Source organism: Pogona vitticeps, chromosome 6, assembly GCF_051106095.1.
Source record: "Pogona vitticeps strain Pit_001003342236 chromosome 6, PviZW2.1, whole genome shotgun sequence".
Lineage (NCBI taxonomy): Eukaryota > Metazoa > Chordata > Lepidosauria > Squamata > Agamidae > Pogona > Pogona vitticeps.
The window spans coordinates 91,818,898-91,846,849 of record NC_135788.1 but is presented as its reverse complement, the minus strand read 5'-3'; the positions used below and the strand labels follow the sequence as shown (position 1 = coordinate 91,846,849).

The 27,952-nt window shown below is 43.1% G+C and overlaps 1 protein-coding gene across 1 annotated transcript in view; it reads right to left on the bottom strand.

Moving 5' to 3' along the window:
• The window catches only part of RAPGEFL1 (Rap guanine nucleotide exchange factor like 1), a 79,651-nt gene extending 64,591 nt beyond the window's left edge, over positions 1-15,060 (bottom strand). Inside the window, exon 1 of the mRNA XM_020805854.3 lies at positions 14,266-15,060. Within this exon, the coding sequence (XP_020661513.3) occupies positions 14,266-14,716 (451 nt within the window). The 5' untranslated portion in view covers positions 14,717-15,060. The remainder of the gene's footprint in view (positions 1-14,265) is intronic.
• Between the last annotated feature and the right edge of the window lie 12,892 nt (positions 15,061-27,952).

Below are 27,952 nucleotides of genomic sequence, written 5' to 3'. Positions count from 1 at the left end.
AAATTGATTTGTAATCATGTGACAGTCACATGATATTTGAATCACTCCCTGTGTCTCATATAAAATGCAGCATATTGCAAAGTAAATGAGAAGCTATGACGCCAAATCCCCCAGCTGGAAGGCAGCCCCCTCTGATCACTGCTTCAAGCAGCAGCTGGGCTGCCTGGCTGTCAGTTGTTTTGTGTGGCACTGGGAAGCCACACACCTGATCCTCTTCATACAAAAAAGCCCTGTTTGAATGAGCTGCTGCAATTCAATGGTAGAGAAAGTGGCAACACGAGGGCAATGGGGACAGGTATGTTGGGATCCTCTCCTGTGTCCTCTCCTCACCCTCTTCCCAGTGCTGGGCTTCTTCCTAGTGGCTAGTCTGTTGTTCAAGGGACGGTGGAGGGGGGCGGGCCTCTCAGCTGGGGGATTTAGTGCCGCAGCTTCTCACAGCTTTCCACCGCCATGCAAAAAACAGCAGACATCAGGGCAAAGCTCTGGTTTTTTTTTGTTTTGTTTTTTTCAAATTGTTGCTATCTGATATAGTGCTGTATTAGATAGCAGGAATTTAAAAACTCTAACAACACAAGAACAGCAGGAGGAAAGTGGCTGTCACAGCCAGCCTGTGGGAGCGCACTTTAAAATTAATGTGGACAGAGTCATTCACACGTGGCATCGATTCCAATAAATCGATCCCACACCTGCATTAAAATAAACAGACCTCTAGCAGAGGACTAAGAAAACCTTGCTGCCACACAGAAAAACCAGATTCCCTGTCAAATTAATCCACATTTCTGAATATGTGTATTCACCCATATTTAAATTGATTTAAATCATGCTAAAAATGATTTAAGAAGGGTATTTTTTATTATTATTTATGGGATCAGGGTCTCAGTCTCTTCAATTACCCTGTTACACTGACTCTTGCACAGCAATACTACCCCTCAGCAATAATGTGGTGTTTTCCCCAAATGTTGCAGTATGAAAAATAAAAGTGATTTTTTTTCTTATTACAGAATTTATGTTTCTAGATAACATCGTCTAAGAACATCAAAAAGAACATTTCTGAGAGCACTGGGAGGACATGGTATCTTTGGCAAGATGGCTTCCCCGAACCTGATTCCTGACTACATCTCCCATCACAGACAGCATGGATGAGAACGATGGGAGATGTAGTCCAACACATCTGGAGGGTGTCAAACTGGAGAAGGGTGGCCAATTCAATAAGGACAGACAATGAAGTGAGGTAGGCAGAACAGAGAGATGAGGAATGAATGACATGACAAATGCAACAGCAAGCTCACATATCTGTGTGCTACACAAATCACAGAAAGGGGTAATTTTCATGGAGTCTGCATTCTTAACTCAGCAATGCAGGCCCATGTGATTAGCAGCAGCAGCAGCAAAAAAAAAAAAAAAAAAAAAAAAAAAAAAATCCAAAACAGCCAATTAGCCTCTGCCAGGAGAAAATACTGGGAGATGAGGAAACCTGCCAACTGGCTCCCACATCTCCTATACAGGAAGGGATTAGCTGAAGAAAACATGTCACAGAGCTGCCCTTCACCACAAGGAACAATGTGATGCCAGCTGACCCACAGGGCACAGAACCCAACTCCAAGGAATGCTGATAGCCTCTTGAGCTCAGGAGAAGGGTCTGAGGAGGAGAAAGACAGTCATGGCTGGATGAAAAGGGGAAGCAACAGAAAAACAGATACTGTACTCTTTCTTTCATTCCTGCTAAACAGTAGTTTAGCAGTTAACATAAAGTGCCCAGTGCTATACAGGCCACATAAATGATGATGTCTTCCTGGGACTGACAAAACGACCAGTCCTACCACTGGGCAAAGCGAAGTGACTACATCAGGAAGCAGATGCTGGGGAACCAAGCAGTTTCTCCTGCTCCTCCAGCTATTCCTCTTTGCTGTTGATCTCACGATACCTCTTCTGAGCCCCTTAATAACTCTGCTGCCTCAGGTGCAGCAGAAGACACTGCCACAGCACTCACACTGAAGTAAAATTCAGCAGTCAATCTAGTTGGCTTCAGAATATGGCATGGACATGGGACACCATCTTGTCCACCTCAGGAAGCAAAATTTCTTAGGCCAGCCCTAGTTTATAATCTGTATCTCAGGGTGCGTTTATACTATGAAAATGAATCAGAGGACAGATTGGGGGTTTAAAGTCAGTTTACGGTCATGTGGTAATCACATAGTTTTTGGGTCGATGCATGCATCCTCTTGAGTAACTTCTAATCCGTTTTTTTAAACTGTGTTGTATATCAGTCAAAGGGGCTATGCAGGCCTTTAGAATCATTGCATTTGAGGCTTTGACCTGCACCCGCCTGTCTGCCCTCATGCCTCTCACAGCCACTAGCCTTAGCTGCTGCGGTGTTATATCTAATACAGTATATATTTTTTCTTGCAATCTGGCATGGTTCTAGTTCATTATGGCAGATGGGGGAAAAATAGAACAGATCGGAATGCAAGGTTTCCCTGCAGCCTGACACATGTGGATGGAGACAGACAGACACTGACACGTGGGGGGGGCGAGGTGGACAAGGAGAGAGAGAAAGGAAACAGGCAGCTGGGTCTGGAAAGCGGGAAGTGACACCAGTGAGTGACAAAGAGAAACTCACCAGAGAAATGGGCAAGATGGACAGCTTCTAGGATTGTAAAGGAGGGACCGCTTTTCCCCACTCAACCTTTCTCTCTCTGCTGGCTCTCTCTTCAGATCAGACTGCAAGGCTTTCCAACAGCCTGAAACCCATGATCCTGGCATCCATTACTCGACACATTCCACAGACAAAATTGACAGCAGCAGAGGTGTTCACATATGCCCAAAATGATTCAAAATAAATCAATTTCACAATCAATTTTAAAATAAATTGCTCTCATGGCCAAATAAAATACCGCCCCCTTTCCAACCAAAAAAACCCACACTTCCCAGGCAAAAAATAATAATAATCCACGCTTTCCTGTGCTTCACGTAGCTAACACTTCTAAAATCAACTCCAAGCATGCTAAACTGGATTCAAAAACAGGTTTTTACCACACGTAACCAAGCCCTGAGTCAGATAAAACTCAAGACAAATTGGAGGATGAGGTAGTGATAGAAGGACAAATGAGTTGTGAGGATGAGGCAGAGAATCATCGGATGACAGTTCACCTGCAGGTAAATTGAGTTTAAAGTTGTCCATAAAGAATTTTGCTGAAGAAAGGAGCTCAAAGGGAGACCCAAAATCACAGAGAGAGGCAGACTGATGAAGAGAAAAAACTGTTAGATGTAACAAAAAACTAGAGAAAACAAACAAACACAAACCTAAAGTAAAGAAGCAAAGGGAAGTGATGGATTATATGTCTGTGAGAGTCAAAATATATGTTAGCTAGTTTTGTAAACAAGCCACCTGCCTAGTTTCCTATGGCAAGTGAGAATTACTTCTCAGAGATAAGAGAAGCTAGCCCTGATTTTTTTTGTGTGTGTGTGTGACCTATGGCAAGGCACACTTGCTTTAAAAGCTGAGGGAAGAGTCACTGCTAATAAGGGAGCAGAATAACAGGGAGTAGAGACGGAGAGTATGTGAAAAAGTAGGACTACATGTTTATGAGAAGAAAAAAGAGCCAGAGATGTCTTGTAAAGAGAAAGGCAAGCCATGGTCGCTAGGAACAGAACTTCCAAATCTAAAAGAAGGATGCCCAAATAGTTTCAGGGGAAAACAACAAAGGGCAACTATTTCCAACAATGCCTTGCTCTGGGGCTGTGGACTGTTAGTGTGCAGGTGGGCCTAGATTGACTCTTCACTTGATCTAGCAGAATGATGGTCACCTTCTGTTTCTGTATAGAAGGAGAAAGGCCACTATCTTCTTTCATGATGCAAGTTATAAACACATCAGGGCGGAAGGAGAAGCAGCAGGGATTTCTGTGAAACTGGTACTCTAGCAGGGAGAGGAAGAAACACACACAGACAACACAGGCCTGGCCCTCAAGCTCAGATCAAAGCGATTCCAGTCTGCTTGGAGGGGAAGGGATTTTCTACAAGTGGCGGCAGGAGGGGTGGTGAGGAGAAGGGAGGATTAAGGAAATCCTTGGCACAATGGGGAACCAAGCTCTCCAGCTGGGGTGGTCCTGCAATTAGCAAAACACAACAATAATGGAAGGGAGGGGGCCAGAGAAGCAAGCCTCTCCTTTTCTTTCCCCAGGCGCAGCAGGCCTGTGCAACTTTTTCAGCCACTCTCAACAGCCTATGACCCTTGTTTTTCTGTGGGGGAAAGGAGGGGGGAGGACATATAATTATATCCTAAGGCTGAGAGTGACATGAAAGGAGGATGGGTCTCCAATGGTCAGAGCGGCAAGCTGGAAGCTAAAGTGACTGGATTCTAATGAGCTGTCAGAAAGAGGTCTGGGAGCCAGAAGCCTTGTGTTGGTTGCACATCCCTTGACAAAGGACCAAAGATGTTGACCGGTCCACTGCCTGGGGTTGGGGTTGAGATGGGGGAGGAAGTTGGGAAGGGAGGCAAATACTGCTAAGTGGAAAATATGGAAAGAAACACTCTTTTGTTTTTACAAAAAAAGAGCTGAATAAAAGCTTAAGCCCAAAGCTTGGACACATTACTTTCCTGAACTATGGAGTCCTTGCTAGAGGCTTCTAGGATTCATCATGCAAAAAAAGAGGTGACTTTTCCAAGCCACACATACTGATAGGGAAGAAATACAGTACCTGTCATTTCTTAATTCAAAATGTGTTGGGACACACTACACACATCACAATGATAGTTAGAAAGGTGCTCTGAGGAATTCTATTTTTCCACTATCCCCACCATTCAAGGAGACTCTCTGCTGGTTGTGTCTATTCCCCACCACCTGTCCATATCACTCTTCTCAGAACAAATGAACTGGAATTGCTGAGTATTACACAGTGTGATCTGCTCTCAAGAGTCTGACAGTTGTTTCAGATTTTTGAATTCTCATATATTTTTACGATGACCAGTGTTTGTGGAAAGAGAGAGAACAGTTGCTTGAATTTTAACACATAAATACTGTACAGAGGTTATCTTTCCCCATCCTTGTGCCTTCTGGACATGCTGGATTACAATGCCCATCATCCCAAATGAGCGATTGGGAACATGGCCATGTTGGTTGGAACTACTGAGGGGGCATCCAACTTGCTGGGGTGATGGAATACAATACATTTGCAGAGTAACAGGTTGGTGAGGAGTAATATAGGGTTCGCATATGGAGCTCACACCTTCCTTTCAGCCAGCAGCTATCTCCAGAAGTCAGGTGTGTGTCACTGAAAGCCAATACCCCTCTTCAGTCATTCAGTGCACATGGGGAATCCACACACAATGAGGGAATGCAGTGCAGTAGCCCCACCTGTTCCCTTGTCATGTTAATCTCTCTCTCTCTCTCTCTCTCTCTCTCTCTCTCTCACACACACACACACACACACTCTCTCTCTCTCTCTCTCTCACACACACACACACACACACACACACACACACACACACACACACAAACAGTCTGAAGAGGGGGAGGCTGCTATACTTGGTTAACTTCTCAGTGTAAATCAGAACCCTGACTCTTCTGCCCGCAAAGTTTCGGCTCACATGGAGAGAGGCTACCTGGAAAGAGCAGTCTCCAACTCTTAAGTACGTCTTGCTTCCATGATGAAAGCGACGACAGGCAGGCTAGCATATGATGTGTAGGTTGTCGGTGCAAAGTGAACCACTGAACAGGACTTACGCTAACATATCCTTTTAGAGAACCAAAAACAGCAGGACTGGGAAATAATTATGCCAATCATCTAAGACAGCTGAGTTCCAGATTCACTACTAATAATTCCAGCATAGGACTAGAAACCCACAAGTCTGAAAGCCCCATGCTGGGGTGGAGATCTAATATAGTTTTCCACAAGAGTCAATCTTGAGGATCAACACTTCAGTTAGTTGCCAGCTGCCAGTGTCCCACTGTACTTTCCATTGTGCAACCTCTTGTGCATAGTTTAGAGACCTATGGATTTCAGTTTCTATTACAGTATTTTTATTATTAAAAAGGAAAAGTCTCTTGTTCTGATGGTGTCTGGAAAAAAAATGATTTAGAAACAAACTGTTTCCTAAAAGTTCAAATAAATTTTCAAATAATGTTGCCTCTTCTCGTGGAATGCTGATGTTATTGTTGTTGTTGTTTAGTCGTTAAGTCGTGTCTGACTCTTTGTGACCCCATGGACCAGAGCACACCAGGCCCTCTTGTCTTCCACTGCCTCCCGGACTTTGGTCAAATTCATGTTGGTTGTTTAGATGACACTGTCCAACCATCCTGTGCACCCATCCAGACGACAAGCTCTGTCGTCCCCTTCTCCTCTTGTCTTCACTTTTTCCCAATATTAGGGTCTGTTGTTATTACATGCCATCAAGTCACCTCCAGAATGTGGCAATCTTATGTCTTTATTTGCCCATACACTTTGAGGTACACCAATATGAAAGAGGATGGCAATAAATCTCACAAAGTCCATCCCATATAACCTATAGTTTCCAAGATTTATATGGCTCTCCCCCATGGGGAGAATTTGAGTATAGCTGCAAAGAGGGGCAAGGCAAAACTTTGCAGCTGGCTAAGGTCTCCAAGCTCACACGTTTTTTTTTCTTTGTAGGGTTGGGAAAGTCATACTGTCGCCTACCTTTGCTATAAAGGATCTCAGCATCTTCTGATTGAAATATGGAGGCAAGATCTGTCATCTGTGGGCTAAGGAAACCATGACGTGTGTAACAAGCCTCACCACAAAATTCAGGCCCAGTCTCCCCACCCTGATGGTTAACAGGAGATATGAGTGAACATAAAAGAAAAAAAAAGTCATGTGGTCCATGTATACAATTTGAAAATGTGGGCATTCTTTTATTAGACAAGTAAAATCTCACAAGCAAGCAAGCTTTCAAATCCCGCAGAACTTGAGAGGTTGGCTTTTAATGAAATGTTAGTAGTTTAATAAAGGTGTAACTCATCCTTGTTTTAGGGAACAGGAGGCGGGCATCTGTCTGGAAGCCTTTTTTTGCTCCCCAATTAAAAAGGAGTATGACAGTTGTCTCTCCTATCCTCCATGAGCCTGCAGAGAGTTTTCAGAGTTCTGACAGGTTTCAGAGTTCCTGACAGTTTGTGTTTGCTTTTCTCCACTTCTTGTCATACTTTCACCCATGGTGCAATCAAACAGTTGCAAAGGTGTGGGTCCAAAGGCACTGGAAAGGGTCACCTTAATGGGAATTATCTCCTTTCAAGCAGCCCTTCCGTCTGCCAGGAAATTATTCTAGTCTGGTCCAAAAAAGTAGTAGCCCTACAGCTGGACCAAAAAGCTTGGACATGGATTGGAGCTGGGCATATTTCACCATATGCCATGTGATTGCCTGGAAACAGACAGCAAGTGGTCCAAATTTTCTCTGTGTGGCCACACCCTCAGCTACCAGACTTAAGAGACAGCTATCTGGACAGCTTTTCATGATCTCCCCAAATTGTGTCTATTAGCATTAAGCTATGAAACTGCAAATTGCACGGAAGATACCTTGTCCTGAAAGAGAGAGAAATGTAATGTTTCAGTAGCACCTAACTCTTGGTCAAGCTGGATTATGACAGGGAAAGCCAGTCTGGTCATAACTACAAGAAAGATGGTCTACAAATCTCCTGCAAAACTGAACTTGCCAAACTGATGCAGCTGGACCTCAAATGAGACACTGTTCAATTTATGAATTTTTGTTACAGTTACAACCTAGCTTTACTCCAAAGAGCATCACACCATGTATATAACTTACTTCCTCTCATAACAAACCTGTGAGGTATGTCAGGCTAAAAGTTTGTGACTGGCCCAACATTACTCTATGGCCAGAATTCTTCTGGTGTTCATGCAAGGTTTGCATGACTTGCTGTGGTTAATCGGTAAGTGCCAGGGTATGTCTTGGTTACATAACTGGTAATGCACCCAATTGTGCAACTGAGATGCTACCTGGCCCCTTGTCAGTTAGCTGCAATTAGCTGTGTCCAGTTATGCAAACTACATGAACACTAATAGGATTCCAGCCAGTGAGTTTCATGATGAAGCAGGGAGAGAAACCAGGGTTTTTTTTACCCCCAGTCCAATACTTGAATCACAACGTCATAGTAGCAGAGCAAGAGAGGAACAGCGAAAATCAGAACTCTTAGGGGATGCAATGAAACAACTGCCAGGAAGTCCATGATCCCCTAGTTCAGAACTATGGCTAAAATGGCAGGAGGTTAGGAGCACAGGAGACAGAAGCTAAATGGAGCAGTCAAGCAAAGTAGGGCAAGGCTAGTGCAAAACATTTCCCTTTCTGGAGCAAAGAAACAGATGGTACCCTCCATAACCCACCCAAATCAGGGCATATCACACCCAAAGCCAGCCAAGTGTTTTTGTTATATGAGGCAGGAAACCCCACAAGAGCCTCATTCCATTACAGACAGACAGACAGACAGAAAGATAATTCAGTAAGTAAACTTTTGGTTTCCCTTTCACAAAGACTGATATCTTCTGTCTCACTTTGCCTAAAGCAGAGCTGGCCCTGAGGCAAAAATTTTCTGGTTTGCCCCAGATAACAGTTCACACAGCCACAATATTTGATATTCTAATAGCAGTTTTGTTCATCTTTGCCTCTTCCAGGCATTTTGATACCCCACAACTATCTATCTATCTATCTATCTATCTATCTATCTATCTATCTATCTATCTATCTATCTATCTATCTATATATATATATATATATATACACATACACATACACACACACACACACACATATATATATGTATATATGTATATATATGTATATATATGTATATATATGTATATGCAGAATGCATATGTATATATATATGCAGAATTCACACAGAAATGGACATTATTACTTGAACAACTGTAAACATATGTATATATATATATATATATATATATATATATATATGCAGAATGCATATGTATATATATGCAGAATTCACACAGAAATGGACATTATTACTTGAACAACTGTAAACAATATTTCCAACATCAAATAATTATTGTGTACAGATGTTTTTTTACAAGCAAAAAAAGAACTCAGAAAAACTGCCCCTGCAAATCTATTGGGACAAAAAAATGCCCCTTCTTCGTTTTTAGTATGTCATGTTACTGAGAAGCAGAAAATACAAACCCTGTTAACCGTAACCCATCCCTAACCCTGTTGATAACCAATACAGTACAGTACATAGGAATTACCAAAGAGACAGAAAATACTGAAGTCATTCAATACAAGTTTTCTTCTATCTACTTGGATAAGGTTAAAGATCAACAGTTCTTTGTCAGGATGCTTATGGCTACCATGTTCAACTTATACATAAAGGAATCCAATTTTTTATTGTTTAATTCCATCTGATGTGAAGTCATACAATGACTAATGTTAGTTCACTATAAAGTTATATATCTGGAAATGGCTGCAATAGTCTCAGAGCCTGCAGCAATAGTGGTTTCCTTCTGAAGCACACCTCATAAGTAGCTGAGGGTTAAAGTGCATACTATGGTCTGCTTATACAGTACTTCTTATTAAGACCTTTTATTATTATTTTTTAACCCCTGTACCCCCATGTTTCCTTAAGCACTTGCAATTCCAAGAAGAATGTGTATACACTTTCTAGATAGGATCTGTAGTAGATATGGCTACACCTAAAAAAGTCTGCTAACAGGTGGACAATCATCATACAAGAAGGGCTTCTCATTTCATCCTTCCCACGACATGGTATGGACTGCCCCTGGTGTCTTCCTACTTTCTTCTTCCCATCCTAGCCAAGTGTAGTGCTGGAATAGTGTTAAATATTAACAAAGAGATCCAGAAACCTTTCACCTCTATAATCTGCTTTACAAACTATTTAACACTATTCCAAAGTCCACTCCACAGTACATGGAATGCTAACTTTATGTCCACTTCATGGTATGCCAAATATTATCTGAAGGAGTGATGACATCAGGTCTTTTTATTTCAACTCTATTCCACTGTCTGTTTCTAAGCTGACTTGTCCCAAATGTGTAAGCCAGCCTTCCTTAACCTGTCTCAAATGTTTTGGACTGCTGACTGGGAGAATCTGGGAGCTGAAAAAAATCCAGAGGGCACCTGGTTGAAGAAGGCATGCATAAACTGCTAAAAATAAAAGGTATAGGACCAATGGGGTATATTTATATACAGTACAACATTGTTCTAACTTTGTGTTACCTTACAGTCAAGTGAGGTACATGAAACATTTGCCTCTATTTAAGCCTTCAACACAGGCCTTTGGCATCAGTGAATACAATTTCTAGGATATTTCACTTTAATCCATGCACACACACCCAAAATACAGGGGGAAAGGAACATTAATGCAGGGTGTGATCGGACAGCTGCAAAGACACATGCCTTATCACTCCAGAAAAGGTCACTTTAACAGGAGTGATCTTTCTCAAAGCAACCCTTCCATCTGCCAGGGAATGTCTCCAATCTGCCCCCCAATAGTAGTAGCCCTATAGCTAGACCGAAAAGGTCCAACTTGGGACTGGGGTCAGCCTGGAGGACATTTCCACCTACATCATGTGACGACAGGAAATAAATCCCACCAGACAGCCTCAGAAGTGGTCCAAATTGCAATCTGTTTCCCCATGTGATCACGCCTTGAATGTTCATTGAAATATTTGTGACAGGTGTGTGCATCACAATACCACTAATAATCAATTGAAAATCACAGTAAGTCTTTCTACAGAGAGAAAGGGGAGGTATAAATTAAACAAGTAGAATACAAAACAAAGCACACCCACTACTGTCATAAACATGCTGGATGGAAATCCAAGTAAGAAACAGGGCAGAACATCCTGTGCCAGTTTTTCTTGCAGCCTCTTACCAGTTTTATTGTGAAGTGGAAAAAACCCTCTTCAAGCTTCATTCTTTGCAGGTATTATATTGGGATAAGTGTACATTGTATTGATAAGGAAACCTCAAGCTGTCTCTCCTGTGCCAAAAAGGCAGCCAGAAATGTCTGGTTTCCCTAAGTGTGAGTCTACAGTTGCATTTAAATCTTTCTTACATACATTCACACATATACCACTGCATATCTATCTAATCTAATCTATCTAATCTATCTATCTATCTATCTATCTATCTATCTATCTATCTATCTATCTATCTATCTATCTATCTATCTATCTATCTATCTATCTATCTATCTAAACAATCGGGTAGAGCAATCCCTTAAGGCAGCAAGGATGTGAGAGAAAATTATTATACAGTAATATACTGTATTGCAAATGTTAATGTTCTTATTCCATGATAGTACTATAGAAGATTATTATATTATTCTATATATTCATGTACTAACTATATTGTTCTGCATAATAATTAACATGTGGCAGTGGCATAGTACAAGAGACTTGCCTCTGTAGGTAGGTGTGCATATACTGTTCCGTCAGTCATCCATGCAATCACTCACCCATCTTGTTACAAATGATGTAGTTACCATAACAGATGCATCTGAATTCAATGGTATGTATTGGGATGAAAAACAAAGCATACTTATGGGTATTCTGCTATTACAACCTCTGTGACTTTTGTTTAGCAACAGGGGAAATAATTACTTGTAGCACTACTCTATGCATTGTTTAGCTGAGTGTATGTTCTGCTGCACTGTTGCATTATTTAGATTCTGGGTGGAGTTCAGCATTTACCAGCATTACATATATTTACATCTTTACGGCTCAATTAGAGTATTTTAAATAAAGTACTGTGACTATTTTAAAGTAAAGTATTTACAAGCACCGCATCATTATATTTCGGGTGGCCATCATAGCCTAACTCAAACATTTTGACTAGAGGGTTATGGGAGTTACTATCTGGACCCCACACACTCACAGTTTCTGCTCTAAACTACCCTCATCTTTGGTCTTCCCCAACCTTGTACTGTGTAGAGCTATTGGACTACAACTCCCACAGTGGAAGGGGTAAAGGGACAGATTCTCTACCAGACAGGAACCTTAATCTCCATCCCCCTACTGCACTCTTGCACTTAACTTGAAGGGGGAAATTGTTAACTTGAAGGGAGAAATCTAGCATATGGGATCAAAACACATTCTGGGATTTGTTCATAGATTTACATTCATCACTTGATGAATGCTGCATCCAGCCAACAACTGTTATGCCTGGGAAGATAATGCAATGGAAAGAATGTGCATCTCATTTGCATCACCCGCTGATGCAGTGCTTTGGGGTAGAATTTTTTAATATAATTAGCTCCCAGTCACTCAGCACAAAGCAATTAGATGATCTCTACACATGTGTGAACTAACCCAGTTAGTCAAATCCTTTTTCAGAAATAGACTTCCTCAGTGGAACCTGGGCATCTTCTGTCACCATCAGTTTGTTTGCAAAACAGCTTTGCTAAGAAATTAAACGTGGCTAGTCCATATCTTTAATTGGTCCCCTGTTAGTTATTCATGCTTTTGTCTTCCAAGGAAACTTCTCCTCTTCTAAGGAAATGGTTTCCCTGACTGGCCACCTGGAAACAATTCTCGACTCTCTGCAGGTAGCCAGACATGTAGCTCTTTACAAGCTGCAATAAAACCAACTTCTCCCGTGGTGGGGAAAGGTTGTTTTCAGGACAGATGCTGCAAAATATTATTTATTTATTTATTCCATTTATACCATACACTTACACACACATCCCTATTGTGAATGAATAAATATTATAATATTTACAATTTATGTGGCATGTTTGTTCAAACAAAGTCCTTTCCACGTATCCTTCAGTAATGATTATGCCATGGCAAAGCATGCCAATCCCTTGTCTGTGACTATTATCCTTATTCCACAGACAGGAAGACAGCAGCTGAGAAAATGGTCCTTTTAACAACTGAACTGGATACTTTCTGGATCAGAGTTTGTGTTGCTAACCAACGGGCTAACTTCCAGAAGTTTGAAAGGTGCTCTGAGGAATTCTATTTTTCACCCTGATGTCTGGATGGATAATGGGAGCTCTCCAAGTCTCTGGAGGGAATTCCTTACTGTTCCTGTTCCCCTAGCAACCCTACTCAACTTTGAGAAGCCTCTCACTTCTCTGACCCAGAACCAGTCTCACTTTGCATTGATGCCAGTCTCAAATCCAGAACCTGGGAAACGTAACCATATGGTTACTGGGAAATTGTGACCACTGTTGTCTTCAAAAGTAACATTTCCAGGCTCTCTTTTGCACAAAGCTGAGGCCTCAGCTATTTCAGTGTTAAATTATATGGGACTGAACTGTGGTACCATTGGCTGCCTTTCCCTCCTGTAAATTCCTAGAAGGTTGATCTCTGCCTTGTGCTATTAAATAAGCAGCTCCACCCCAAACAGGCAATTCCCTGAGGAAACACCCTTCCAGACCCCACTGTGCCTTCATAGTCACTTCATCTCTTGCAATCCTATAAACAGAAAATGTTCTCTCTCTCTCTCTCTCTTTCTGCAAGTTGCAGGTGCCTCACATTTGTCCTAATCAGGTACAATAAATCAGGGATTTTTTCTTTCTTTCCCCTGCCCCTTCTCAAAGGTATCCCTCCATCCTAGGCCTGCTGTTTCTAATTGTTCATAAACCAGAGCCTTCCACATGTGTTGGACTACAGCCCCTATCCTCCCCAGCCAATATGTCTACTGGATCCATGATGTCGGGGGTGAGTTGTAGAAGAGCAGCACATCTGAAGGGCACGAAGAGGAGACCAGGTGGCTCCCAATTTATGCAGACAAATGGAACACGTGGCTAAAATGGAGAAAAATGTAAACCAGATTGCCCCAAATCCCCCATATTCCACACCAGATTCTGCTACACCCAGTTTCTCCCCACTGGATTCTCTCTCTGAAAACAGGGTGGAGTGGGGGGGGGTGTCATGCTTGCTTGGGAATCACAGTCTTGGATCTTGTAGCTCTGCGTTCAGGTTTGAATATTTAGGGTGGGGGAGACGGCACAGGGAACGACACTTTGTACAACCTCGGAGACCTCCTTTCCCACTTGAGTCTTATCGCCACCCATTCTCGGACAAGGGATCAAGCTTCTTCCAGGGCTCAAATTAAGCCTTACTCCACCACCTACAGCTACCACCAGTTCCCAAATCGATTCAGATCTCTTTCTATTACTCCAGTCCCCGACTGGCGCTGCCTCCGACTCTCCCGGTGACATTGGCACCCCCCCCCCCATTCCCACACCTCCTAGCGCCCACGGGCTGCCCCTCCCGCCAGCCGGGCAAGGCCCGCAGGTCACGCCCCCTACCTGTGCCACAGCCATGCCCGTGCGGGGCCGTCGGGTCCCCTCCCAGCCTCTCCAGCAGCCTGGCCAGCAACCCGTCGGGGCTCTCAGGTTCCGCCAGCGGGGCCCAGCAGCAGGTGGGCACAGCCTCCGGGCTGAGCTGGGTCTCTCCCCCTCCTCCTCCGCCGCCGCCTCCTCCGCCGCCTCCTCCTCCTCCCGGCGAGAGCTCCTCGGACGAGAAGGACGTGGGCGAGCGCAGGGTGGCGTCGGGGGGCCGCAGCTCCAGCCAGCGCCCGTCGCCCGAGGTCTCCGTGCCCGCTTCGGGCGGCTCTTCGGGCGGTTCCTTGAGGAAACCGGGCAGCAGGATCTTGGAGACGCTCTGCCGGCGAGGCAGCTGCCCGGCCGCCCCCGGGCCAGCCCGGGCGGCGGCCAAGTGGGAGCCCTGCTTCTTGAGAAATTTCTCCAACGGCTTCATCCCGCCGGCCACTCCCGGGGCAGCCAGGGGCGCGGCCGGGCCCCAGGACGAGGGGTGGTGGTGATCCAACGCGCCCTTCTCCGCCTCGGCCCAAATCGGGGACGGAAGGGGGGCTCTAGCGCACTTGGCCGCCGGGAGACGGGGGCGCAGGAGCGGAGGATCAGAGAGCCATGGCCCGGGCAGAGGTCTGGGGCGCGGCGGCGGCGGCGGCGGGTTGGCGGGGGGCGCGGGGAGAGGAAGATGGGGACGTGCGCCAGGAGGCGGCGGCGGCGGCGGGGACTCCTCGCTTCCTTGGACGAGGGCGGCCGGCCGGGCAGCAGGGGGCGGCGGCGGCGGCGGCTTCGGCCAGTCTCACGGAGGTGCGGCAACGAGGGCGGGATGACGGGGGTCTTCCCGAACCGGCGAGCGTCCCGGCTGACCCCCGAGGGTGTCGGAGGGGGCGCAAGGTGAGGCGGCGGTCTTCGCTCTGGCCGCCCACCCAGACGCGTGGCGGGGAGGGCCAGCTCTTCTCGGGGGGGGGAGTCGCCGCCGCTGCTGCTGCTGCCGCTGATGCGCCCACCGCCGGCGGCGGCGGCTGTGCCTTGTGCACGGAGAGGCGCGCAGCCCTCGGCACGCTCTGGCGGGGGGCTTCCCCGGGGCCGGCGCCCCCCACGCCCCCCCCACCTGGCCAGGCGGAGCTCTCTGCACCCCCCCACCCCCACCCGCCGCTCCTGCGGCCACTTCGGGCGCCCTGAGCGGTCCTTCCGCGGCGGCTACACCGGCGAGGCGAGTCCTCCTTTATGGATGCTCATGACAGCGGGGGAGGCAGCGGCTGGCAGCCAGCAGCAGTAGCAGCAGCAGCGGGGGCTGAAGGCAGCCAGGCAAGGCAGCCTGTCTCTCTCTCTCTCTCCTCCCCCCCCGGAGGGGAGCGTGCCGGCGGTAGCAAGCGAGGAAGACGCTCTGACTTGACCCGCTTCCTCCGACAGGCTCCCTGCTTCTCTGTGTCTCCCGGCCTAGAAAGGAGCAGCCCAAGAATCGCGGGTCTGCAGGCTTTCTTCACGAGCAGCGCGTCTCCGTCTCTCGCTCTCTCTCTCTCTCCCCCCCCCCCGCTCGCCTCCTCCTCCTTCCCCCCCCCCGGCGTGAGTAGCCTGCCGGCTCCAGGCCCCGCCCCTTTTCCTCCTGCCCTCCCCTTCCCTTGCACGCGCTCGCGCTCGCGCGCTCCCTTTTGCCCGCACTTGTTGCACGGAGGAAAGGGGGAAGGAAGTAGAGACGTGCCACTTGCTCGTGGTTTTTTAACTACAATTTGGGGTGTTTGGGTGATTTCGGGAGTCTTCAACTGAAGTTTATTTGCGTTTTGATGCAAACTATTTCAGCCCCCCCAAAAAGTTTACGTTTTGGGGTCTTGGAGCTTCATCTGTTATGCCCCCCCCCCCGCAACCAGCAATGAGCTGTGGGTCACCACTGTTATCTTCTTCTACTGTATGGGGTTGTTCCAGGTAGATCACCAAAAGCCACTTCTGGGGCAGCTCCGAGATTAGGGGCCTTGAAGTTCAAGCTTCCTTTTCCTAGTAAATCCACCCCTGCCTGAATGATTTAACAACCCACAAAGAGAGATGGAGACAAAGAGAGAGAATATATTGACTTTTAAAATTATTATTTAAAGCGTGTGTATGGGTACGGGTCATTAATAGTTTCAGATATAATCTTTGAAATTCAAGCTACTGTATATGTAACCAAAATCAGAAGAGGATTCCATGCGTTGACGAAGATGAATAATTGCCTGCAAAAACACTAGCTGGCAAAAAAAAGGTTGCATCAAGCATCTTCACCTCCATGGTTAAGTATTTTTATGATGCATAAGCACTCAATAATTGTTTCTTATTATTAAGTATTTTAAAAAGAGATTTAGATCAGCTTTATATCCCTAAAGCAGGCTCTTAAGTATATCTATTCAGCAGAAAGCTGCATTTTCCTTGATCAAGTGTCTGAAGGCCAGTACAGCTGACTCACCACCATTTCTGCATATGCAGACGTGTTCATATCAGTTTTCCCCTAAGTTCTCTTCTGCTTTCATGTATATTACCTTTATTGAGGTGCTTTAGGTGGCACACATATGAACATGAAAAGAAACAGAGAGAACTGACTTACGTTGATTCAGACCACTGGTCTATTTTGTGTGATTGTTTGCACTCCCTGTGTTGACCAGCATCTGGCAACTCTCTTTAAGATTTGAGGTAGGTACCTTTTTCATCTCTACCTGTCTTCAGCCTGACACCTATGGTTTATCTTTGAGCTACAGTCTCCCCTCCCCCATGGTCTTTGTAGCTCAGTATCATCTACTCCAGGGTTGAGGAGCTCGGTTTCAAAGTGGCCCTCCAGAGATCTCAAGGAGATAACCTTTCCCATTACACCATTATTTAGTTGCTTCTCGGAGTTTGTATGTTTTTTCCCACCATTCTAAAAATTTTCCTGCAATGTCTCTCCTAGTGCTTCATTACGAGTAATGGCTTCAAGTCAAAATTTGGAATTTTGCTCTCCCACACTGGCACCTTTGGATCCTGGCCACCAGTTGAATGCAGCCACCATCACCAAACTCATCTGAAATTAAATTTGGCTCACCAGCCAAAAGAAGTTTCCCAGACTTGAGTCTACATTTCATAGGGCTGATCGAAGTCTAGCATTTTAAGGGAGCCAGATCCAGCAGAGCAGAAAATGCTAGGATGGTTTGTGCAGCAGGAACAACAACAGGGGCATAGACATTTCGAAGTGGCAGAACTAATGGGAAGAAGACTTACTCCTGTGTACACTTAAATTCAGAGGGAAAGGGTTTCATTTGTTGAATTTGGTTCTTCTGTACCAACGATTCCCTACCTTGGGTAACCTAGGTGTTCTTGGATTGCAATTCCCAGAAGTCCTCACCAGCAGCTGGACTGGGATTTCCGAGAGTTGCAGTCCAAGAACATCTGGGGAACCAAAGTTGAAAACCACTGTTTCGGATTAAGAACATGCTTCTTATAGAAAAAATTGTATATGGTTGTGCAAGGAAAAAGCCCAGATGGGAAATATTACTTTTTTGGATTATAAGTCCCAGAATTCCCCAAGGAACATGAGTATTACCTGGGATCTATAGTCTGGAAAATTGCACCCCCTGCAACATGTCTTTCAAAGATCTACTCACTTTTAGGGTTGGAGGACACATCTTGTCTTCACTACAATGTTGTTTCAAAATGATTGCCTTTCCTTTCTTCAGTAGAAATGCATGCATGCCCTTCAGAGCAAAGGAGAAAAGGGAAAAGGGGTGGGGGGAAAAGGATATATGGGGAATATTACATGGTCAGGTGACACAGGCAATTCTAATCAAGCCTGTGTCAAAAACACTGAGGTTCAACAAAGTTGGGAGCCACTGTTCTGTACCTTAAAGCTACTATTGCCACCCTCACAGGTGAACCAGTATGCATTTGTCTATCAGGATTAAACTATAAATTCAGATAGCTTGTAATTAGAAGCTAAAACCATGTTAATATTTGAGGAACATGGTTCCAGCAGATTTATGTATCTGAACAATCATACTTGCCATTAAAGCCTGTATTTACCTCCCAGTGACCAATCATAAAAAAGGCAAACTAATTTGCAGATTGTGGGAGGTGGATTTATGGTCACTCTCCAGCTCAATATTTACTGTACATATTCAGAACTACAAATGCAGAAGCTGATAACAGCCATACAGCCATCGCACATAGAGTCAGGCACAAAATTGGTACGTTGTCAGATCACCATAACAGTTTCAGTGTGCACACACATAAATATTGAACAGAATACTGGTCTCTATCTTCAGCCACAGAGAAACAGGAATACCATTTATTGGAAAGGTAGAGTACTGTATGAAATATAGCCAACCAACAAGCAGTTTTGATACTCTCATTGATCTTCCATAAAAAAAAGGAAGATGCAACCTACTTGTAACAAATAAAATACTTGTCCTGTTCCCTTTCCCAGGTTGCCATGCACTCCAGAGAAGATCCATGTATGATTTCTGCTTAACCCCTTGTGCTGAAATTGTTTAACATTAGCTGGATTGAGGTTAACTCCCTGCTAAGGGAGTCTAGGGTGATGAAATACGTAGATAAAGATAAAGCAAACTCACACTTGTCACAGGAGACATGATTGCACACTGGGATTCAGAAATCAGAGCATTTAAAATGTTGTGGACATATACCAATGCAAGAGTAGGGGTGAACTAGACCTTGGAAATGTTACTTGTTGGGACTACAATTCCCATAATCCACAGCCAATATGGAAAGTTGTGGCTCCAATAACGTAATTTTTCAAAGCTGTACTCCATACAGTATGTGAACACAGGACCTTGTGGAGATCGCTATGTACTTCTGTAAGAAAGATTCCTAGGTAAACTAGAGGCAAAATAGAAAATACTTTAAAAGCAAAGTGTGTTGCTTATATACTACCACATAGCACTTAAAACACTATCTGGGCAGTTTACAATTTAATTATGCAGGCTACACATTGCCCTTCTCCCACAAACTGGATACTCAATTTACTGACCTCAGAAGGATGGAAAGGTGAGTGAACCTCGAGCCAGGTACCTGGGATTAAACTCAGATCATGAGCAGAGTTTGTCTGCAGTACAGCAGTTTAACCACTGCACCACCTATCCTGGATTATTCAATTTATTAATTTCTTACAATTCTGTCTTGCCTTGATGGCGTATGTGGCCACCTTTAAATATCACAACAATCCTGCAATGTAGGCTGAAAGAGAAATATTGGTCCAAGCGCACCCATTGAGCTGAGCGGAAATGATGTCAGACCATCACGTATGGGTACTGACAGGTTGGGAATAGATTTCTTGAAGATAATGTGAAGCTCTATTTCCTCTTGCATGTAGTCATCGTCCTAGGATAATAGCCTTCCCAAACTGTATCAAGGTACCTAAGTAGTTTCTGGGTCATATATTATCTTGCCTTTAGTATATTGCTGAACATCTAGCTGGAGGTTCCAGAGGTGGTGTTTGCGTTTCCTCACCTGAACACTGAAGATTTATGGCATCTTTATAATGTTTAATTACAGCCATGCAAGCTGAATATAAATGGAGACAAGCTATGCACAGGCACCAGATCCAGACTGGCAAGTGCTACCTCGCTTCAGATCTTGGAAGATGCAGCCTGCAGCATTGCCTCCTTCCTTTTGCTTTTGATTATATAAACAAGAAAATCAATTACAAATATTGTAGCAATCTGATAAACCTAGAAGAGTGTATACAAATCAAACTGACATTCAGCATTTAGTTTTCTCACATAATTAATGTACAAGAATAAGGATCCCTTGCAAAAGTTAACAAGAAACACCTTGGGTTTTAAAGCAGTTGTTGTTTGTATCTCTGTACATAATGAAGCAACACAATGACCTAATTAAATCTTCTGCCTGTTTCCTTTTAGTTTTTATTCAACCCGTTTTCTCACTTGTTTCATCTGTAGCTATTGCCCATGTATTACTGTGCCAAGATTATTTAAAGAGCAAGGTAGAGTATTTCATTTCCAGGATCTCATTAGTAATATCAGTCTTGTTCAGGGATATTGGCTAGTCTTTAGGTTCAATTCCCAAGTCCAACTCAGAGTCTTTGGTATCAAGTACCAAGTCTGAATCTGAGTCTTTGGTACCAAGTCTCAAAACCCAAATCCCTATCAAAAACAAGCTTTTTCCTCCAGAAAAAAAAGGAGTGGGTGTATTCTGAGTCACAAGTGGAGACCGAGTTACTGGGGGGAAAAAGCCAGTATGAGTCAAGTCATCAATGACTTAAGTCCAACTTGACAGCAAGTCCTGTAACTTGAGTCGCCATCCATGCATGGTCTCGCTACCACCCATGAAAAGATTAAAACTTCTTTATAGATGGCTCATTCTTTTATGGACACACCAAAACTGAATAGAAACAGTTTCTAAGTCATAGATAATAGTGACTTGAAACCTGGCTGTGAATTCTTTACTTACTTATATCTGTCCAGATCTCTTTAATACCTTTACAGTTCCATCACAAGTGTAAATATGTTCCCACTTCACTTTTTTAAAACGTCTTTGAAAATATGCCTTGGATTTTATGAAGAAAGGTACCAGCAGTAAATTATTTGTAATTTATATCCCCATATTCTCCCCAAGACAGATTTAAATGGCTTCCCATTCCACACTTTAGCTCCATATTTTAATATGCATTTACTTCTCCACCAAACTGTTTTCCTTCAACTTCTTTTACTCCTTCTGTATTTTCATTTTTTTCTAAGGTATTTTATGTTTTTTTAATTGTTCTTTCACTATTTCTGAAAGAACATTTAGAACATATGATCTGATTCTTTATTCTTGGATTTATAGTAAAGTTGAATGGCTGATATACAGGTAGCTGCTTCCAGCTAATATTTCCTAGTTGTTCCTTAATTTATTCTCCTGTTTTATATTTAGGCTGTGACTACACAATCAAATACTGGAGGATTTCTTGTGGTTATAATACAGGTCAATTCAAAGTATTTCCCCCCCTCATCACATGACACAAAGGTCAATTCAAATTGGTCCAACCCTTTTTTGCTCCTAACACAGTATTTTTTTCTTGTGCTAATGGAGGCTTCTACTTTTTCCAAGCTGGAAGAATTTGAACAGACGTTTCCCCCATGTGATCATTTGATTCATTCTTGTAAAGATGGTGTGTGTGTCTGTGTCTGTAGATAGTGTTTCAGTGACATAAGCAGTTGGGGTGTGATGATCAGGACTGCAGGAACATTGACCCCTGTATCTGTCATACATACATAGATCATATGTATCTAAAAATCTGATTTTGACAGTGGCTAAAATTGAGGTCAGATTAATACAAGTAACAGGCCATGCTTTATTAAATATGGTATTCTTCAGGAAAAGAAAATGACAGATAAAACAGAAAAAGATATTATAGAAATATGGGAAAAATTGATAGGGGAAGCTGCAGTCAGGGATACAATAATTATATTTATAAAAGGAATTGGTATTAGGGAATCACACAACTTCAAAAAAAGTTTAAAAAATCATAGAAAAAACCTTGAGGATAAAATATAGTTTTCGGAAAGAAAACATACGATGGACAAATATACCAGAGTAATAGAAGAAATATTGGCAAAAAGGATAGAACAGAAGAATATGGAAATGGAAAGAATTTATAGGAATTTAATATATCTGAGAAGAAAGTATATTAGCAGTAAAAATTCAGGGATCGCTGGCGAGACATACAAAAGCTTAAAAAGCCAAAAATCTTACAGGAGTGATTGAAAATGATAGAAGTATAATGTGAAATTTGATGAGAGCCAAATGAAAGGTAGATAACTATCTCCCCCACATACCGCTCCATGGGCAGTTACATCGGAGTCCGTGCTGTTCATGGGCACAGAAGTAGTCCTGCTTGGACTGTGTTTACTCCAACTATTAAACAATTACCTTGTATCGACGTGGTGTATTATGACCGTTACCCCCATTTAATAAGATAAAATTTAATAGTTAATCAACCATAGTAATAAATTAACAGACTAAACATACATTTGCTACAAATTATATACTCAGGTGAGGAGTCATACCAAGCCTCATCCATTGCACAACTTGGAAAAGTAACTTTTTTGAGCCCACAAATCCCACAGTTCCCTCTTGGCCATGCGGGCCAAAATATTCTGGAAGTTGTGGTCTGAAAAACTACAATTTTCAAGCCCTTACTCTTAAAGCACACTTGCTCAGCCCATTCACAATAACATGTCGGAACCATTTTAATCACTGCTCTTAACCTTTTAGGGAAAAACTTTAAAAATACAACACAATCTGGAAATTATCTGCACTGAGATTAGTGGGGATTAGTACTCTTACACAAGAGCGCTTGATATATATATATTGATATATATATATTGCTTGTTTTTTCACCACAAGGAAAATTTCTGGTTGAGTTGCAAGAAATTATGGGCAAACACGCCCGAGTGTAACATAAATATAGTGTTAATTGATCCATTATTACTGTTTCCAATTTCAGCACCTAATTTCTCCTTCTGTCTTTTCCTTCTTTAAGACCCTTGGTGAGATAAAATCTTCTACAAATTGCAAAGGAAGATGAGAAAGAAATCAAAAGAGATGGGATGGAGAACGACAGATAAAAATGTTCTTTACTATTCCACTCCTAATTTCCTTCTTGAATTCTGAACATAACAAGGAACATATTTTTTTTTACAACATGCCTGTGCCTGCAAAGGGAACAGGGTAAGGTATACACACCCAGTTTTAAATTTCATGCTAACCCTCGTGTAGCCTATGTTTTTTAATATTGTCTTCCTCATTCTTGTTCATTAGTTATTAGAATGAGGATGCAATGCAACAGATATTTCAAGAGTTCCCCATCATGACCAGGATTAATACCTTCAACTAGATCTTAACTTTTCCTGTGGCAATTTATCCTAGAAGTGCCACACCATGGGAATGACTACTTAAATAGCATATAGCCCTGAGCAAACAATTCATTAATCCCTGTAGCCACTCACTTTTCCACATCTATCCGTCATTCTAGCACAGTAAGAAGAGAAACAGGACCAGAATGAAGTTGTGTAGCTTGACACAGGCTTGATTCTAATTGTCTGCACCCCACCTGAGCTATACAACATTTGAGCACCCCCTGATCATGTAATATTCCCCATATATATATCCTTCCCCCCTTCCCTCTTTTCTCCTTTGGTTTGAAGGGCATGCATGCATTTCTATTGAAGAAAGGAAAGGGAAGCATTTTGAAACAACATTTTAGTGAAGACAAAATGTGTCCTCCAACCCTGAAAGTGAGTAGTTCTTTGAAAGACATGTTGCAGAGGGTGCAATTTTCCAGACTATAGATCCCAGGTAATACTCATGTTCCTTGGGGAATTCTGGGAGTTTTAATCAAAAAAAGTAAAATTTCCCATCTGTGCTCTTTCCTCACATAACTGTATACATTTTTTCCCATAAGAAGCATTTTGTTACTCTAAAACAGGGGTTTTAAACTTTGGTTCCCCAGATCTTCTTGGACTATAACTCCCAGCAAGCCGGGCCAACAGAGCTAGTGCTGGAGGCTTCTGGGACGTTTAGTCCAAGAATACAGTATCTGGGGAATCAAAGTTGGGAACCACTGGTCTAAAATATAGAATCTGAATATCATTATTGTGGATTTCTCCTTCTTTACATCCAATAATGGTAGCTGTGCCAGCTAAAGGACACACCTGAGCCCTGGCCCCATCTACTGTATTAATCATGGCTGGGAAAAGTGCACCCCCTGGACTGAGCTTAAAAGGCACTATTTACAAACAAATCAGTTGTATTTTGGACAACAATAGTTAACAAAGCTACTTTTGAAGAATCATATACTCAGAACTTACAATGTTATTTTTTTTGTGTGTAATTGTTGTTGTTTAGTCATTTAGTCATGTCCGAATCTTCGTGACCTCATGGACTAGAGCACATGTCTTCCACTGCCTCCCGGAGTTGGGTCAAATTCATGTTGGTTGCTTCAGTGACACTGTCCAACCATCTCATCCTCTGGTGTCCCCTTCTCCTCTTTCCTTCACACTTTCCCAACATCAGGGTCTTTTCCAGGGAGTCTTCTCTTCTCATGAGATGGCCAAAGTATTGGAGCCTCAGCTTCAGGATCTGTCCTTCCAGTGAGTACTCAGGGTTGATTTCCTTCAAAATGGATAGGTTTGTTCTCCTTGTGGTCCAAGGGACTCTCAAGAGCCTCCTCCAGCACCACAATTCAAAAGCATCAATTCTTCGGCGGTTAGCTTTCTTTATGGTCCTGCTCTCACTTCCATACAGCACTATAGGAAAAACCATAGCTTTGACTATGTGTACTTTTGTTGGCAAGGTGATGTCTCTGCTTTTTAAGATGCTGTTGAGGTTTGTCATCGCTTTCCTCCCAAGAATCAGGCATCTTTTAATTTCGTGGCTGCTGTCACCATCTGCAGTCATCATGGAGCCCAAGAAAGTAAAATCTGTCACTGCCTCCATATCTTCCCCTTCTATTTGCGTGTAATTAATAACTGCTTACTTCCAAAAGCTACACATTAGGGCATTCAAAACTATTTTCACTGCCTCTTTTAGAGTTATTTTTAAGCTTTATGGCTTTCTTTTGTTAGTCCTAAAAGACCATGGAAGTAGTCTTTTGTTTTATCTTTTGTCTGGTGTAGTATCAGACAGTGGCTGAAATTCAGTAGTAAGTCATAACAGGAGTAGGCCCACTGAATCAGTGGGGATTTGTTAAGTCAACCCTTCCATAAGTTCTGTTGATTCAGTGGCCCTACTCTAGTTGTGACTTACTGCTGGATTTCAGCCAATATTTCATGGCATTTTTTCAGACTTGTCAGGAACTGCAATGTATTAATAAGATGCAGCACAATTAACTGCCATTTTTTGGTAGACAGAGTCAAGATAATGGAAGCAATAAACTGGGTGTCAGAAAGTAAAGAGTAATGTACTGTGTTGCTTTGTTTACAAAGATGACCTTCAAAGTTCTGCTCCAGATATTGTTTGACTGCAATTCCTAGCATTCTTCCTTGTTGACTATATGCTGGGGCTGACAGAAGTTCTTTTCAAACAGCATCCAGAAGGTTGCACTTTCCCTACAAATGAACCATTAGTGAAGGAATTCTGCACAACAGCATGGAGCATATTTACTTTTCTAAGCATTGTTTGATGGTCTACTGTTTGTTTTGAGTCTTTTTGTCCAGCCTGAATCAAGAATTCAGCCATTTGCTATCTTGCTGTTGTTAACAAAAAGAAGATACCATGTGCAAGTATGTAAGTATGTATCTATGTATGTATTTGTTTATTATTTTATTTATTTATTAAACTTCTGCCTCACCTATCTAGTGGCACTAATCTGGATGGCTTGCAACTAAAATTAAACATACAATTAAGCAATAAACATAAAAACAGTAGACAGAAAAGAAAACCCTACCTAAACCTAACTATACCTAAGAAAATGCTACATTTTTTATTTTATTTTGCTGTACTGTATTTTACAGTTAGGTTTATGCAACTGATACTTGGATGCAGGTCTGTTTTGAGATCCGTTCAATTATAATGAAATGTAAAATAGTTCAAAAAATAGAAGAGAAAAACACAAACACAATTTGTACATCCTGCATTACAAATAGAATCAGAAAATCTAGCAGAATAATAACATCTTTACAGATTTCCTCCAAATCATAATGGGGCAAGCCAAACAAATTTATTTGGTGGGTGTTTCACAGTGGGGGAAACCTTGGTTTCTATTTTTAATCCTTTGTACTACACAAACACAAAGGCACACCTGAGTTTGAAAATCTCTTCCATAGTTAGATGCCATACTCTAGCACTTCTCCTGCAGTTACTGTTTCTTTGGCGCTTCCAGGGCATCTCCCAACCAGAGAGCAGGTTTAGGCAACTCCATTCTCGGCCCCAGCATCCCTCATTGGCTTCTGGGCTTTCCTCTCCCACAAGATGAACTGAGCCAAACCAAACAGGTGGTTACCTGCCACCTTGGGGCAGGGCACGGGGGTGGGAACTGGAATATCAAGGTGGATGAATAACGCAACCAGCAAGCCCCAGCAAGCCACACAAGACAGATGTGCCAGGTGAGGCTAGTGGGGAGAGTGGTAATGCCAAGCACAGGCAGATCACAGAACTGAAAAGACATAATGAATGGGCAGGACTGGGAAAACGAGTATAGGTTGTTTGTTGAAATTTTGGGCTGGGATTGCCTGGGCAACCTTGAGCAAGGAGTCTTCCAGTCCCTGGCTTCATATGTACAAGTATACCTATAAAATGTCAGCTTATTAGATTTCTCTTAACAGCCATAGCTTCTCCGAAAGAACACCGGTAACTGTAGTTTGGTGATGTGCACAGGTAATTCTCTACAGGGACGTGGTGGCGCTGTGGGCTAAACCGCAGAAGCCTGTGCTGCAGGATCAGAAGACCAAGCAGTCATAAGATCGAATCCACGCGACGGAGTGAGTGCCCGTCGCTTGTCCCAGCTCCCGCCAACCTAGCGGTTCGAAAGCATGCAAATGCGAGTAGATAAATAGGTACCATCTCGGTGGGAAGGTAAACAGCACTCCGTGTCTAAATCACACTGGCCATGTGACCACGGAAAAGATTGTCTTCGGACAAACGCTGGCTCTATGGCTTGAAGAGCAGGATGAGCGCCGCCCCCTAGAGTCGGACACGACTGGACAAAAATTGTCAAGGGGAACCTTTACCTTTACCTTTCACAGGTAATTCTCAACAATATCATACCCTGTCATAGTAACAATAACCAGTATCATGGCTTTCTCGGGGCCATTCTACAGCACCACAGAAGAATAACATTTTAAAATCTGAACTATATCAATACCTTTAATAAGTCAGTCAAAGGGATACAAGAACACATACAGGATTCATGCTCTCTAGAACTAAGAAGAAGAAGAAATCTACTTTGAGATGTTTTAAGGTGGTTTTTGTAAGTGGTTTTATAATATAACTAACTGTGTGGATTGAGAATTTTAAGACTTCCCTCCCTTATGTATAACATGTGCCCAGGTGGTTGGGCAGATACAACCAGTAGTATAGTGATAAATTTGGAGGTGCAGATGGTCATCATAGGTCCAAAAGCCAGATGCCCCCCAGGGAGAATTCAAAAATCCAAGCAACTGGGTTGGCCCATATCAACAAATCTAGAGCAGCTATTTTGGTAAATTAGTTAATGGTTCATTCAAAATCAAACCCCCTCAAATAATCTGCATTGCAACAGGGATAGCTTGCAGCAATATTTTCCTAGGAAAATCAGTTTCTTTTCCAGCTATTGTGAAGTTTCAGCTAAGTTCAGAGAGAAGAGGGAAACCTCATGATGGTAGCAGGTAATGGAGTCCTGTTTCCATAACACCACCCTATACAACGCCACTGCCATACCAGTGCAATGGCTGCCAGGTGGATAATACAGGATGGGCACTGCATGCAGGAGAGGAAGAGAAGACTTACAACACTGGAAACAATCAAAGCAGTCATGCACCCGACACCCAAGGAAATACTGATGGCACCCACAAATCAGGGGGCATGAGGGCAATGCTACTCTGCCACACATAGAAACAGCCAATTAATTCTCAACAAGACACACCTCTACGACATTTTTTCCTGCACTGCAACACATACAGTGATACTATAGCATCTCCATAATTAGGATGATTGTTTTGTTGACAGATTCCACATTTAGATCTTG